General features: G+C 42.5%; 1 protein-coding gene across 6 annotated transcripts in view; it reads left to right on the top strand.

The window, feature by feature from the left end:
- Positions 1–15979, top strand: part of akap9 (A kinase (PRKA) anchor protein 9) — a 108134-nt gene that overhangs the window by 17347 nt on the left and 74808 nt on the right. For 5 of the 6 annotated variants that reach the window (XM_061897539.1, XM_061897537.1, XM_061897541.1 and 2 more), the window contains exons 1-3: positions 2241–2342; positions 2455–2715; positions 15806–15850. In XM_061897539.1, coding sequence (XP_061753523.1) covers positions 2256–2342; positions 2455–2715; positions 15806–15850 — 393 coding nt within the window. In that variant the 5' untranslated portion in view covers positions 2241–2255. Of the gene's footprint in view, positions 1–2240; positions 2343–2454; positions 2716–15805; positions 15851–15979 lie in introns of those variants that run through there. The other variant, XM_061897538.1, reaches the window with a different exon arrangement.

The raw sequence follows: 15979 nt of genomic DNA, 5'->3' as shown, positions 1-15979 counted from the left end.
ACTACAGGCTTCCCAAATGATGAGTTGACTTTAAACTGTTTAATGTTGCACTTTTTATATGTAGAAGAAAGGTTTTGTCATTTTATTTAATCAAAGCAACAACTTGAGGCAGTTTAATGTGGATTAACGTGGGAAGAATTATTGTAGTGTTCCCAATGTTAAAAGGATAAAGCCATTGTTCACAAATTTGGTAAATGAATAACCAAAAAATTTATATTTTGTTGTTTTCTCACTGTACCGAAAATGAACCGAACCCTGACCTCTAAACCGAGGTACGTACCGAACCAACATTTTTGTGTACCGTTACACCCCTACTCCTAGGTACTTGAACTCCTCCACTTGGGGCAGGGTCTCCCCCCCGCACTCCACACTTTTCAGGGCGAGAACCATGGACTCGGACTTCGAGGTTCTGATTCTCATTCCGGTCGCGTCACACTCGGCTGCAAACCGATCCAGTTAGAGCTGAAGATCCCAACCAGATGAAGCCATCAGGACCACATCATCTGTAGAAAGCAGAAACCTAATCCCGCGGCCACCAAATTGTAACCCCTCAATGCCTTGACTGCGCCTAGAAATTCTGTCCATAAAAGTTTTGAACAGAATTGGTGACTATGACCCTGAAAATGTAAATTAGCCTTTGGCTAGATTGATTGGTAACACTAAATTGGCCCGAGTGTGTGAATGTGAGTGTGAATGATGTCTGTCTTCCTGTGTTGGCCCTGCGATTAGGTGGCCACTTGTCCACGGTGTACCCTGCCTTCTGCCCGATTGCAACTCCAGCACCCCCCGCGGCCCCAAAAGGGACAAGTGGTAGAAAATGGATGGATGGATGAATACAATCTGGCACATTAACATTTTATATGTTCCATAATGTGCATTAATATTCTATAACAAATGCCGACTTCCTATCATGAGTTGTAATATACATCTAAAACAAACTTATTGGTGTGTTTAGTGGGACAGGCCCCGGACCGGTGGTTGGGGACCACTGAGTGAACATTAGTCGTGACTCGTGATTATTTCAGTGTAATACTTTGAACAGCTTCTGATTTTCATTGTCTTTGTCACTACCTCACATTCTTTGACTAGTTGATGTCAATATAGCAGTTTTTACATGCCCAGACCGGACCAAAACCAGGCTCTCTGTATTAAAAACAGCCCCATCCAAAGTTTAAAACTGGATATAAAGCCGGCAGCATTGTGCTGTGGATTAGATGTGCCTCGGTTTAGGTGATCTCATTCAGTTAATTGGAAGTCTTAGTCGGTGCACATGTCAGCTCAACATTAAACACGTCTACCAGTGAGCATATTTCACCACATTGAAAGGAAATTGCAAACAATTCAAATTGATAGTGCAAATGGCGACTTCCTATCATGAGTTGTAATATACATCTACAAACAAACTTATTGGTGTGTTTAGTGGGACAGGCCCCGGACCGGTGGTTGGGGACCACTGAGTGAACATTAGTCGTGACTCGTGATTATTTCAATGTAATACTTTGAACAGCTTCTGATTTTTATTGTTTGTCACCACCTCACATTCTTTGACCAGTTGATGTCAGTATAGCACTTTTTACATGCCCAGACCGGACGAAAACCAGGCTATCTGTATTAAAAACGACCCCATCCAAAGTTTAAAACTGGATACAAAGCCGCCAACATTGTGCTGTGGATTAGATGTGCCTCGGTTTAGGTGATCTCATTCAGTTAATTGGAAGTCTTAGTCGGTGCACATGTCAGCTCAACATTAAACACGTCTACCAGTGAGCGTATTTCACCACATTGAAAGGAAATTGAAAACTATCCAAATTGATAGTGCAATGGTTTTTATTTGCGTTTTTAATTGAGCGAAAAGTCTGATTTGTATTTTGGTAGCCATCTAAAAGATATGCAAACTTGGTACATGGCTTTATGGTCGGTATAGCTCGGTTGGTAGAGTGGCCGTGCCAGCAACTTGAGGGTTCAAAGTTCGATCCCCGCTTCTGCCATCCTGGTCACTGCCGTTGTGTCCTTGGGCAAGACACTTTACCCCCCTGCTCCCAGTGCCACCCACACTGTTTAAAAATGTAACTTAGATATTGGTTTTCACTATGTAAAGCGCTTTGAGTGACTAGAGGAAAGCGCTATATAAGTATAATTCACTTCACTTCATAAAGTTTTATTTGGCGGTTTACACTGATCGTTGACATGGTTTGAAGTGTAATCCTTTTGTGAGGATTAGCTTCTGGCACAGCATAAGGTTGCTGTTGGATTCTATGGATGCAGGTTCTCAGAGCACGGACGAAGCCTTTTTAGGCAATGCAATGTTTCGCTTGACTTTCCCCAAACTGTGCAGACAGAGAGTAAGTTTTTTTTTGTGCTTTTTTCTGTGTGTGTGGAATACACATTGTAACTTTTTATGAAGCACGGACTGAGGCTTTTCTTGTCTTCCTCCTGTTTTTCCTTTTCCCCCAGCTGGCCGAGTACCGTCAAAGGAAGGCTCACGCAGATTCTCAGAAAAAACAGAAAAAGAAGAAGAAAAAGAAGTCAGAGGAGGATTCGCAGGGAAGCGTGGACGTGGAGCATGATTGTTCTGCGGGACGAGAGGACAACTCTGTTGGAGCCCGAGACAATGCTGAGGAAGGAAATAAAGAGCCGCCCACCACCGAGCGGAGTTTCTCAAGGACGCTATGCAGTGGCGAGACGTTCAAGCATGATCAGACCTACACCATAGAGGTAAACACGTGGACACACTAACATTTATTCATTTAAATGAAAATGGCATCACATTGGAAAGCAACTGAAAAGTATGGCAGAAACTGTTTGTGCTTTTCAAACTTTTTTCACCAAGTTTTTTTGCTGGCTCTTCGTGTTGGAAGATAGGGGTCCATCGTCCCTAAGAATGATGTAATCTGTAGTGACTGTACAAGCCAATACGAGCTTTGAAGTTTCTGCCCCATATCGGACAGATCAGACCAGGTGGTAATATAAGTTTTGGCATGACTCTTCTTTCCAGTCTCCTCCTCCTTTTTTCAGGAATCATAGATGTTCTTTTCTCTTCTTACTTTGTCCTTGTAACGTTTTCTCTGCCCACCAACATTTATTTTCCCTTCATTTAGCTGACAGTACAACATCTATTTTGGCAGTCTTTCGTCATTCATCCTTACGACATGCCCTGTCCATCGTAGTTGGTTTTTAAGAATTGTACTCTCTACCTTAGGAAGCATGGCTTGTTCAAGTACACTGATGTTTCTCATATCTTGCCACTTAATATTCATCATCTGCCATAGACATCGCTGTTGAAACCTTTCAAGTGCTTTGATATGTCTTTGATATGCTGACCATGTAGCAAAGTTGTTAAAACAATTGCTCTAAACACTTAGATTTTGTATCTAGTCTGATGTATGATTTTGGAACACTAGAGTCTTCAGCTTTCCACTTGACTTCTGCATAAATGTTAGCATTTGAAGACATTATACTACCAAGGTATATGAAGCTTTCTACATTTTTAAAGAGTACCTCTTCTATCTTTATTGCTGGGTGATTGCAAGATGACGTCCTTTGCCAATGGTTGGTAGGGTACATGTTTTCTTTGCATTTATTTTAAGTCCAAGTTGTGTGTATGCATAGTTAAATGCATGCATCCAGTATTACTTTTAAATCTTCTGCACTCTGAGCTGCTATTGCATTATAATTGTCATATTGAAATTCTATTGCTGTAGACCTTAAAAATGTTTTTCTGACTTGCAGCTTCCTCAGGTTGAGCAGTTTTCTATCTAGCTGAAATGCAATTTGAAATAGCTCAGCTGGTATTCGTGAATATGCAATGTGGATCACAACAGAGATAAAGACGGAGAACAGTGTTGGAGCTTTCGGGCATCCCTGTTTTACTCCAGTTTTTACTTCAAAAGGAGCAGAATCATCGCCATTCTCAAGTACTGTAGCTGTCATATTGTCATGCATCAATCGGACTATCCATCCATCCATCCATCCATCCATCCATCCATCCATCCATCCATCCATCCATCCAGCATTTTTCTTGGGGTTATCCCACCGAGAATATCATGTCAGTTGTTCCTCTGTTTGGTCTAAAGCCTGATTGAGATTCCGGGAGTATGTCTACAGCAATGGTCTGAGGTCTTGTGTTGAGGATTTCTGAAAGGACCTTATCGGCAGTAGAGTAGTGATATGCTTCTGTAATTGCCACATTCTGCTCTATCACCCTTTCTTTTGTATATCTTCACAATGTTGGCATTCTTTAGCTCTATAATTTGATATAGATGTTCTTGTAGTTTGTTTCCACCATGCTTAAATATTTCAATTGGAATTCCGTCTGGGCCTGCCGCTTTGCCAGCTTTCATTCGTGAGATGGATTTCTTAATTTTTTCCAGGGTTGGTAAGTCTCCTAGGTCCATTTTGATGGTCTGTTGTGGTATGGCATTGAGGGCATTCCTGTTATAGACAGTTTGTTGGTTCAGTAGTTCTTCAAAATGCTCTTGCCACCGCTCATTGATTTCTTTGTTGGTCTTCAAAATGGTACCCCCGTCCATTTTTGCTCTTGAGGGGCACCTGACCTTGTATAGATGGTCCATATATCTCTTTTGTCGCTGTAAAAAATGCCTTGCAATTGTTGTCATCTAAGAGTTGTATTTCTTCAGCCCTTGACTGCCACCATTTATTTTTCATGCCTCGCACCGTTTGTTGTACATCACTTTTGGTTTTTTGATACTGATTTTTTTTTAAATGTAGTTAGGGTCAATAAGTTGTATGAAAGCTTCCCTTTTTCTATTCATGAGCTGTTGCTGTTCCGTTTTGTTTTGATCAAACCAGTCCTCGTGTTTCCTGGTTTTCTACCCAATTGAGTTATCACATGCTTTTCTGATTGCTACTTTTGTTGGGTATTGTTTCCTCCAGGTTTCTTACTAATTCCACGGCATGCTCATCTTCTTTTAGACATTCAACGTTGTATTTTTTGTTGTGTGATTTGTTGTGACATCTTCTTCGAGCCTTTAGATTCAACCTCACAACTGATGCAATCAATCTGTGATCTGACCAGCACTCATCTGCACCAGTTACAGCTCTGGTATGAAGCACATCTTGTTGGTCCCTCTTCCTCACTATGACATAGTTAATCAAGTGCCAGTGCTTTGAACTTGGGTGTTGCCAGGACACTTTGACAAAATTCCTTTGTCTAAAGATAGTGTTGGTGATTATCAAACAGTGTCCCGCAGATTTGGTCAGAAGTAAGGCCCTATTTGCATTGGCTTTACCTACACCGTTATGTCCAATTACACCCTCCCATATATTGTGATTTTTTTTCCTACTCTTGCATTGAAATCACCAAGAATAATACGTTTATCGTGTTGTAGAGATGAGCTCATCTAACCCCACATAGAAAGCCTCCTTAGCTTAGCTTACTCAGTGGCCTAGTGGTTAGAGTGTCCGTCCTGAGATCAGTAGGTTGGGAGTTCAAACCCCGGCCGAGTCATACCAAACACTATAAAAATGGGACCCTTTACCTCCCTGTTTGGCACTCAACATCAAGGGTTGGAATTGGGGGTTAAATCACCAGAAATGATTCCCGGGCACAGCACCGCTGCTGCCCACTGCTCCCCTCACTTCCCAGGGGGTGATCAAGAGGATGGGTCAAATGCAGAGGACAAATTTCACCACACCTAGTGTGTGTGTGACAATCATTGCTACTTTTACTTAACTTTAACTCCTAAGTTTCATTTTCAGCACCTAGTTAGGGCATATGCAGTTAACATGCTGGTTGTGTTTTGAGCTGATTCTCAGAGTCATAAGTCTTTCATTTATAACCACGTAGTTAATTTCTAATGGCAAAGCCTACCCCGTGTGTTCTGGGTGGATCTGCTGCTTTTCCTTTCCAAAAGAAAGAGTAGTTGCCCTGTTCTTCCCTCAACTGGCCTTCTTCCGCTCTCCTGGTGTCTATCAAATTTTAACTTTTGAAGTTCTCTTGCCACAATAGCTGTTCTTCTCTCTGGTCTGTCTGTTTTTTTATTGTCCATTAAAGTTCGTATATTCCAAGTTCCAAGTTTGTACATATTCTTCTTTTTCCTACCGCTTGGGTGGTGCTCCCCTGGGCGCGGCGTCCCAGGCAGAGTATCAATCAATCAATCAATGTTTATTTATTTAGCCCTAAATCACAAATGTCTCAAAGGACTGTACAAACCATTACGACTACGACATCCTCGGAAGAACCCACAAAAGGGCAAGGAAAACTCACACCCAGTGGGCAGGGAGAATTCACATCCAGTGGGATGCCAGTGGCAATGCTGACTATGAGAAACCTTGGAGAGGACCTCAGAAGTGGGCAACCCCCCCCCCCCAAGCCCTCTAGGGGAGTAGGTGACGTAAAACTGTTTAGGGCACCTTTTCTAGCCCCGTCCCAAAATTGGGTGAGCAGAGTGGATCCTAAAAAGGACTATTTAGCCAGAGCACCGCTGACCAACTTGCTGCTTAACTTCAAATCCAGAAGCAAGACCGACAATATAGCAAGTGTTCTTGCTGTAAGTGCCAATTCTGACTAGGAGCTCCCAGCCTCACAAGCCTTACCCCATTGCCAATTCTTGATCGCTGACAGACTTGTACCGTGGTATGATGAAGTAGATGACATAAATGAGATGGACGCCTGTGCGTAACTTTTTTTTTAATGTATCTGAAGTTGCACTTCATCAAACACACAGCACTTGGCAGATTAAGAAGTGGACTCTGTGGCATGGATAACCAAGACAAACGGCACTTCTATGGTCTGTTACAGCCTTCATGCGCCCTCATAGTTGCCTGTTCAGGTGTTGAGGTCTCATTTTCTGTTAGGGTTGTCTTCCTTATGTGGCTCCTTCTAACAAACTTTTCATCATGACTAGTTTACTCCTGGTAGGTGAGTTTTTTGGTTCCTGGGAGTAGTCATGCTTAAAATTTGGTGTACTGGAACTTGCTAGAAGGCCGCTGGCACTCTTGTGCTCATCCGAATGTGATAGATAATGTTTTTGTTCTGCTGGGTGTATAGCCACCCTCCTCATCAAGTGCACTTGATGGGGGGGCCGGTTTAGTCGCTGACGGCTCGACCATGGAACAGGTAGTACTAGTTTACGTGTTACTAGTAGCACTCTCTTGAGCGACATGGCTTCCTAAGGAAACACTTGGCTGTCCAAATACCACCATAATGACAAACATTAAAAATACAATAGCTTAGTAGGCCTAAATATTCATGAAAAAAGGCTGAGGTTTAATTTAATAAATATATTTAATATATTTGGCCACTGTAACATTACACAGAGTTGGAACAGTAACACGGTCTTTAAATATTTGTTTAAGTGATTCTATTGTGTGCCACTAGATGGAGTCTGCATACCACAGTTTGCAGAGCTGTGAATAAGTTGTATTCCGTCACGTGATTTTGGAACAAAAGTAAACAACGTGGTGGGCCACCAAACCAATATGGAGCAAACAGACTGCAAACTGAGTACGCAAGTCTTACCATTAAATTTAAGATAAGGGCAAAAAAAACCCGAAATATGCAATAGAATCTATCGTTATACCATATTTAAAAAAAAAAAAAAAAAAAAAAAAAAAGATTTGTCGAGTGATCCCAAGGATTATCCATCCGTCCGTCGCATTACCAGACAACTCAAACTGTCTGGTGCTCCAGACATCATTCTACATGACAAAACAGATGAAAACAACTTCTTTGTGTGTGGCTGGGTGAAGGAAAATTGTATCAAGACTCTCTCGCATAAATCATGCAGCGTTTTTGCTCTGGTAAGGTTGTATTTCAGGATTTAACTTTACGTCTAGAGCCATGTTTGTTCCACGCTCCGTTTACAAGTATGCTTGTTTTTCCTCGTCTTTATAATATAACTATTAACCCAACTCACCGTTGGGTATGTGCTGAAAGCTTCATTTATGATTGCTGCCTTTGGTCAAAGCTAACCTCTTTTAGGTTTTGCTCACATTTGCTTTTTTATTTAGACTTGCTGAGTTGGTGGTTTACAAAACACTTTCAGAAAAAATGTGTTTTGAATTCCGAAACAATATACACTGAACAAAAATATAAATGCAACACTTGTTTTTGCTCTCATTTTTCATGAACTCAAATATCTAAAACTTTTACTATGTACACAAAAGACCTATTCCTCTCAAATATTGTTCACAAATCTGTCTAATCTTTGTTAGTGAGCATTTCTTCTTTGCCAAGATAATCCATCACACCTCACAGGTGATACCATGACGAGATCCTGAGGCCCATTTTTGTCCCATTCACCCGAGACCATCACGTCATGTTGCAGCATTACAATGCACGGCCCTATGTTGTAAGGATTGGTACACAATTCCTGCAAGATGAAAACATCCTAATTCTTGGATGGCCAGCATACTCACCGGACATATCACCCCCTGTGCATAGAATAGAATAGAATAGAGTTTTATTGTCATTATTGCAATGAACAGGTTCAAACAATATGTTTGGGATGCTGTGAATCGGCATATGTGAGTGCCAGTTCCTGTCAATATCCAGCAACTTTGCACTGCCATTGAAGACGAGTGGACCAAATTCCACAAGCCACAATCAAGAACCTGATCAACTTCATGCGAAAGAGATGTTACACTGTGTGAGGCAAATGGTGGTCACACTAGACACTGACTACTTTTCCGACCCCCCCAGAGTCTCAGTAAAGGCAAAATTGCACATTTCAGGGTGGCGTTTTATTGTAGCCAGCATAAGGCAGACCTATGCAATAATCATGCTGTTTAATCAGCATCTTGATATGCCACACAAGTGAGGTGGGATGGATTATCTTGGAAAAGTGCTCACTAACACGGATTTAGACAGATTTGTGAGCAATTGTTGACAGGAATGTGTATTCTGTGTGTATAGTAAAAGTTTTACGTCTTTGAGTTCACCTCATGAAAAATGGGAGCAAAAAAAATTGCATGTAGGGGAATGTACAATATGTAAACATGACGATGCAGTTTTGCCTGAAAGGGAGTGGGAAGAAGACAATTTATTCAATCCCACCCCCAGTTCTCCATTTAGTGATTAATACATTGAGCTTCACTGTTACTTTGTTTGAGGATTATAATGCAAATGTTATACCATGGTGGCATTACCACAGGTAACAATTATTACACTGTAATAATAATTTGTAGCAACAATGTAGAAAGAATGAACAATAACAGCAGTAATGGACAATATACCAACAATGGTAATTGATAATATCCATCCATTTTCTACCGCTTATTCCCTTTTGGGGTCGCGGGGGGCGCTGGCGCCTATGTCAGCTACAATCGGGCGGAAGGCGGGGTACACCCTGGACAAGTCGCCACCTCATCGCAGGGCCAACACAGATAGACAGACAGCATTCCCACTCACATTCATACTCTAGGGCCAATTTAGTGTTGCCAATCAACCTATACCCAGGTGCATGTCTTTGGAAGTGGGAGGAAGCCGGAGTACCCGGAGGGAACCCACCCATTCACGGGGAGAACATGCAAACTCCACACAGAAAGATCCCGAGCCTGATTTGAACTCAGGACTGCAGGACCTTCGTATTGTGAGGCAGACGCACTAACCCCTCTGCCACCGTGAAGCCCTACTTGACAATATATTAAAGTTAAAGTTAGAGTACCAATGATTGTCACACACACTCTAGGTGTGGTGAAATTTGTCCTCTGCATTTGACCCATCTCCTTGATCCCCCCCTGGGAAGTGAGGGGAGCTGTGGGCAGCAGGGGTGCTGAGTATATAAACGATGGTAAGGAAACATTGAGCACATGTTAACAATATAAGACAGAGTACAAAAGCAATTTAAAAATGAAAGACCTTCCATCCATCCATTTTCTACCGCTTATTCCCTTTCGGGGTCGCGGGGGGCGCTGGCGCCTATCTCAGCTACAATCGGGCGGAAGGCGGTGTACACCCTGGACAAGTCGCCACCTCATCGCAGGGCCAACACAGATAGACAGACAACATTCACACACTAGGGCCATCGCAGGGCCAACACAGATAGACAGACACAATGAAAGACCTTGATCTCTTTATTTGAACCAGACCTGGTGTTTGTATAACAGTTTTAATTGATTAATTGTTTGGTATTGCTTGTGTTGTAAGTCCAGTTTGTTTCAGAGTTTTACCCTGCATGCAGACTCACAAAAACGTTTACGAGTTGTTTGAGCTCTCTGCAATGAGAACTATCCAAAACCTCTCAAGTTATGAGCCCGCACTGTTGTTTAAAAAAAAAAAACGTTGTAGGTTAAGCGCCAATAATTCATTAAATGCTTTCTATAAGCTTATTGATGTATTATATTTAAATTTAGCAACTTCAATTGCATAAACAAATGATTAGTGTGTTCTAAAAAAACAACCGCACTGCTTTTTTCTGTAATTTGATTAGACGATAATTGTGTTCTGGTAAGTATTGTTTACAAATAATATCAAGATAATACTTAAATGGGAAATACTAAACGTTTAAAGTACCGTATTTTCCGCACTGTAAGGTGCACCGCATTATAAGGCGCATAGAATAGATGCTACAGTAGAAGCTGGGGTTACATTATGCATCCTTTTAGATGGAGCTGCGGTAAAGGGAATGTCAACAAAACAGTCAGGCCAGTCAAACTTTATTAATACATTGCAAACCAGTGTTCTGACAACTCCGTTCACTCCCAAAATGAATAAACAGCTGTTTTATTATTTTCCCCGATTCAATAAACACGTAAAAAAAACAGTCCGATACTGTTACGGTAAATTAAACATTAGTGCAATCACGATATCGTAACACTCGAAATAGTGCAAAGCAATAATATATTGATAACATTGGTCAAACGATAATGTCACACAACACACAAAATAAACACGTAAAGCTCACTTTAAGTTATTCCTCATCCACGAATCCCTCAAATTCTTCTTCTTAAGTGTTCGAATCAAACAGTTGGGCGAATACGGCATATAACATGTCCGGCTCCGTCTCGTTGAAGTCGTCATTTAACGAGTAAGTGTCGCTGCTGTTAATGTTAAATTCTCTCGCTGCTGCTCTATTCCCGTGTTCTACTGTGTGACTGATCGCCTTGAGTTTAAACTCTGCGTCGTAAGCGTGTCTCTTAATAGGAGCCATTTTGGGGTCTTTACATAAACACACAGAAACTGCACGTTTCCCGCAGTCATATATACCAGCATGCACCGCACGCTTCGTCTTCTACAGGGGAAAATTAGGTTGCCGGCTGCTTACCGTAGTTGCAAGACCTCCATCCATCCATTTTTTACCGCTTATTGTGGCTCAATATTGGTCCATATATAAGGCGCACCGGATTATAAGGCGCACCGTCAGCTTTTGAGAAAAAAATTTAGGATTTTAGGTGCGCCTTATAGTGCGGAAAATACGGTATATCAAACAAACCTTTAAGAAGTGATCACTGCAAACTTGTGCATTCTTGGGTTGGAGTGCGTGCTATTTTTCTTGTCGTTTTTTGTAAAATCTTGCACTCGTTCGCCCTTCTTGATTACCTCCCAAAGAACTCCGAAGAAACTTTGTCATTTTCGCGTTTTGAACACAGCCTAAAACAACGCAAGTATCGGGCATTTTTCTTCGAGAAAGGCAAAATGGCTCCCAAAACGCTATGACAACAGATGCTCACTGGCTCACCACTCTTTGTGTCTCACATATTTAATGAGCCGGACGTGGCGTTAGGTGAATACAACCTATAGCCAGAGTATCGCCAACTAAACAAGAAACACCATCTTTGCTACCAATGGGGTGTGCGGCTGTGCTCGTAAGCATGCAATTGATGGCATTCTGACGTTAGTTTTTAAGAAATTAACCAAAATAATATGTCTAACTATAGTTATAAACATTTTCCAGCTCATAAACACACAAAAAAACATGCTGTTCTTGCCATGAAGTATAATTTTGGAGCAATTTGATGGCCTTATTTGATGCACTATGCTGCTACATTCATGTAGTGTTAAGTCACCAGCTGGCTCTAATACGCTTCCGCCGGCACAATGAACATCAGAAAATACACCATCCATCCATCCATCCATCATCTTCCGCTTATCCGAGGTCGGGTCGCGGGGGCAGCAGCCTAAGCAGGGAAGCCCAGACTTCCCTATCTCCAGCCACTTCGTCTAGCTCTTCCCGGGGGATCCCGAGGCGTTCCCAGGCCAGCCGGGAGACATAGTCTTTCCAACGTGTCCTGGGTCTTCCCCGTGGCCTCCTACCAGCTGGACGTGCCCTAAACACCTCCCTAGGGAGGCGTTCGGGTGGCATCCTGACCAGATGCCCGAACCACCTCATCTGGCTCCTCTCGATGTGGAGGAGCAGCGGCTTTACGTATAGCTCCTCCCGGATGGCAGAGCTTCTCACCCTATCTCTAAGGGAGAGCCCCGCCACCCGGCGGAGGAAACTCATTTCGGCCGCTTGTACCCGTGATCTTATCCTTTCGGTCATGACCCAAAGCTCATGACCATAGGTGAGGATGGGAACGTAGATCGACCGGTAAATTGAGAGCTTTGCCTTCCGGCTCATCTCCTTCTTCACCACAACGGATCGATACAACGTCCGCATTACTGAAGACGCCGCACCGATCCGCCTGTCAATCTCACGATCCACTCTTCCCCCACTCGTGAACAAGACTCCTAGGTACTTGAACTCCTCCACTTGGGGCAGGGTCTCTTCCCCAACCCGGAGATGGCACTCCACCCTTTTCCGGGCGAGAACCATGGACTCGGACTTGGAGGTGCTGATTCTCATTCCGGTCGCTTCACACTCGGCTGCGAACCGATCCAGTGAGAGCTGAAGATCCCGGCCAGATGAAGCCATCAGGACTACATCATCTGCAAAAAGCAGAGACCTAATCCCGTGGCCACCAAACCGGAACCCCTCAACGCCTTGACTGCGCCTAGAAATTCTGTCCATAAAAGTTATGAACAGAATCGGTGACAAAGGACAGCCTTGGCGGAGTCCAACCTTCACTGGAAACGTGTCCGACTTACTGCCAGCAATGCGGACCAAGCTCTGGCACTGATCATACAGGGAGCGGACTGCCACAATAAGACATTCCGATACCCCATACTCTCTGAGCACTCCCCACAGGACTTCCCGAGGGACACGGTCGAATGCCTTCTCCAAGTCCACAAAGCACATGTAGACTGGTTGGGCAAACTCCCATGCACCCTCAAGAACCCTGCCGAGAGTATAGAGCTGGTCCACAGTTCCACGACCAGGACGAAAACCACACTGTTCCTCCTGAATCCGAGGTTCGACTATCCGGCGAAGCCTCCTCTCCAGTACACCTGAATAAACCTTACCGGGAAGGCTGAGGAGTGTGATCCCACGATAGTTGGAACACACCCTCCGGTCCCCCTTCTTAAAGAGAGGGACCACCACCCCGGTCTGCCAATCCAGGGGTACCGCCCCCGATGTCCACGCGATGCTGCAGAGTCTTGTCAACCAAGACAGCCCCACAGCATCCAGAGCCTTAAGGAACTCCGGGCGGATCTCAGAAAATACACAACAACCAAAAATGAATTTATTACCCTCATTTTGCCAATATCCTCATCAGCTTTGGACCAAAAACTCGACTTGCGGATCACAAAACAAACGAACAAGCACTCGGCGAGTCTAAAAAAAATCACTGTGGGAAACGATCAATTTCAAAGATATTTGGCAGACTCGCAGATAAATCCATAATTAATATTTTAATAGGAATTTCAATCATGTTTTTACTCACAGATTCAAGACGAGCCATGCCTCGGCGGTGAGCAGCTTTTAAGCTCTTAACTGCTACAAAGATAGGATAACCCTCCAAAACAGAAATCAACGTCGGTGTTAAAAAACGCAGCTCTGTTCAGCTCTCCATTCTGCAGTCATATGCGGCTTCTGGTCAAATAGTTGTCAGAAATCTTGTCTTTACAATTGTAAAAAAAAAGGTCTTCAGAGGATACAGGAAAACGGGTCCTTTCTTAGCGCGTCAGCTTTCTTAGCCCCCAAGCAGCATACAACACGGCATGTTTATGCGGCGGAAAACTAAAAATCTAGCGAGGAGGTACAATACAGCATAGTGTAAGCATCAAAGTTGGTAGCAATCATGGCGCTCTGAAGTCACCTGAGTGCCTGTTGACCAATTATTGAGAAGATCGTCTGAAACCAGGTTTGTCAAACTCTCTATACACGGCTTTGAGAATCATTCAAACGATTAATCAAAGCAACAAAATATAAAACAAATCAGTTGAGCTGATTGAAAATTGTAGTCGTTTTGTTTTTTATGAGTGGCTACACATTTAATGATAGCCAACGTTAATAGCTAAACTCTGCCAAATCGCTATCATTAGTTGACAAAGACATGCGCCTGGGGATAGGTTGATTGGCAACACTAAATTGGCCCTCTTGTGTGAATGTGAGTGTGAATGTTGTCTGTCTATCTGTGTTGGCCCTGCGATGAGGTGGCGACTTGTCCAGGGTGTACCCCGCCTTCCGCCCGATTGTAGCTGAGATAGGCGCCAGCGCCCCCCGCGACCCCGAAAGGGAATAAGCGGTAGAAAATGGATGGATGGATGGATGGATAGTTGACAACACACAAAGCTAAGTGTGTGCTTTTGTGGGGCAAATTTACACGCTCAAAACAGGAGGAAGAAAAACAATGTAGCCGCATGAAAGTAGCTAACCACCTCTTTAATCTTTTGACAAGTTTTCCGGATTGATGAACCTGGAAAATTAACTCTATATATTAAGCGGTAGGAAATGGATGGATGGATGGATATTCACTATAACAATAATATCAGACGGCAGAAAATGCAAAATAAATCTTGTTTTTATCGAGGAATATCTTCATTCTAAGAACAACAATTATCGTTTGCTGTTTTGATTGAACAAAATTCTAACAAATAAAAACCTCCAAACAAAGTGGTTGAAAACACTATTAACATATTAACCCTGACAGTCTGGAAAAGGTGCATTCACTTTCCAATTATTAAATACGCTCACATTAACATCAGGTGTTGTCAGAACTACAATAGAACTACTGTCACTTCCTCTTTTGATTTATTCTGCGATTTGTGTAGGCAATAAACTAGTTAATACTTGCTGCTGGTTTCTAGCCTTGCAGCTGGGTTATTAATACTATAAATCAGTTACCTAATGGCTCTCCCTTTTATTTAGTTACTGGTTTTGTGTTTGGTGATATCTTAAAGCTGTCCAGTCCTTAGCCCTGTGGTTTTCTTCTGCACAAGGCAGCTTTTTGAAGTACATTTCATTTACTTCCCTTGGGGCATTTAGAGGCATTTGACAGTGCAAAAAGACAGTTTTTTGATATAAGACTGTTGCAAAATGAATGTATTTTTCATGCAGTCTTAGTATTATGTGCAAGCTTTCTTTACAAACCTGGATGATTGGCATTTATGCATCTTTCCATCAGGGCACAATATTCCCACTTGTGTCAACAGTTGTCCAATTATTGAGCTTGGTCCTTCAGTCTCCCTGAACCCTTTGTATGTCTGGTGTGCACTAAACCAGCAGTTTCCATGGAAACAGACGGTCTGCGTAACCAATTCTTGTGGCCTTGCAGCACTTTTAAACTGAACTTGCGGGTTGATTGGATTTATTCATTTGTTACATGTTGAGTTTTTCAGCGCAAAAGTGACCCTCGTTTGTCACTTTTGAACTCAATGCAGCTTTTCTCTTTTAATTGCACTTGCTAAAGCATTTGTTGAAGTGAGCTTCACCCTTTATCACCTGTATTTATATTGTAAAACATAACTGTTTTATGTTCTATATAAAAAAATGGCTTTAGAGGTACTTTTTTTGTGTTGCAGCCTGAGAGTGAAGTGTCAACGACTGCAGAAGACTATTCCTCAGAGGTAAGATGATGGGTTTTTTTTTAATATTAGCAAGAAACTTTACACAATTGTGTTTTTTTTGTTTTTTTACTTTTGCAGCCAAATATATGTTAGATTTTCCAACTTAAATATTTGTGTTACTCATACATG

The sequence above is a fragment of the Nerophis ophidion genome, linkage group LG04, assembly GCF_033978795.1.
Source record: "Nerophis ophidion isolate RoL-2023_Sa linkage group LG04, RoL_Noph_v1.0, whole genome shotgun sequence".
NCBI classification, from domain to species: domain Eukaryota; kingdom Metazoa; phylum Chordata; class Actinopteri; order Syngnathiformes; family Syngnathidae; genus Nerophis; species Nerophis ophidion.
Note: the sequence above shows the minus strand (reverse complement) of the source record. Positions and strands in the feature narration are given on the sequence as shown.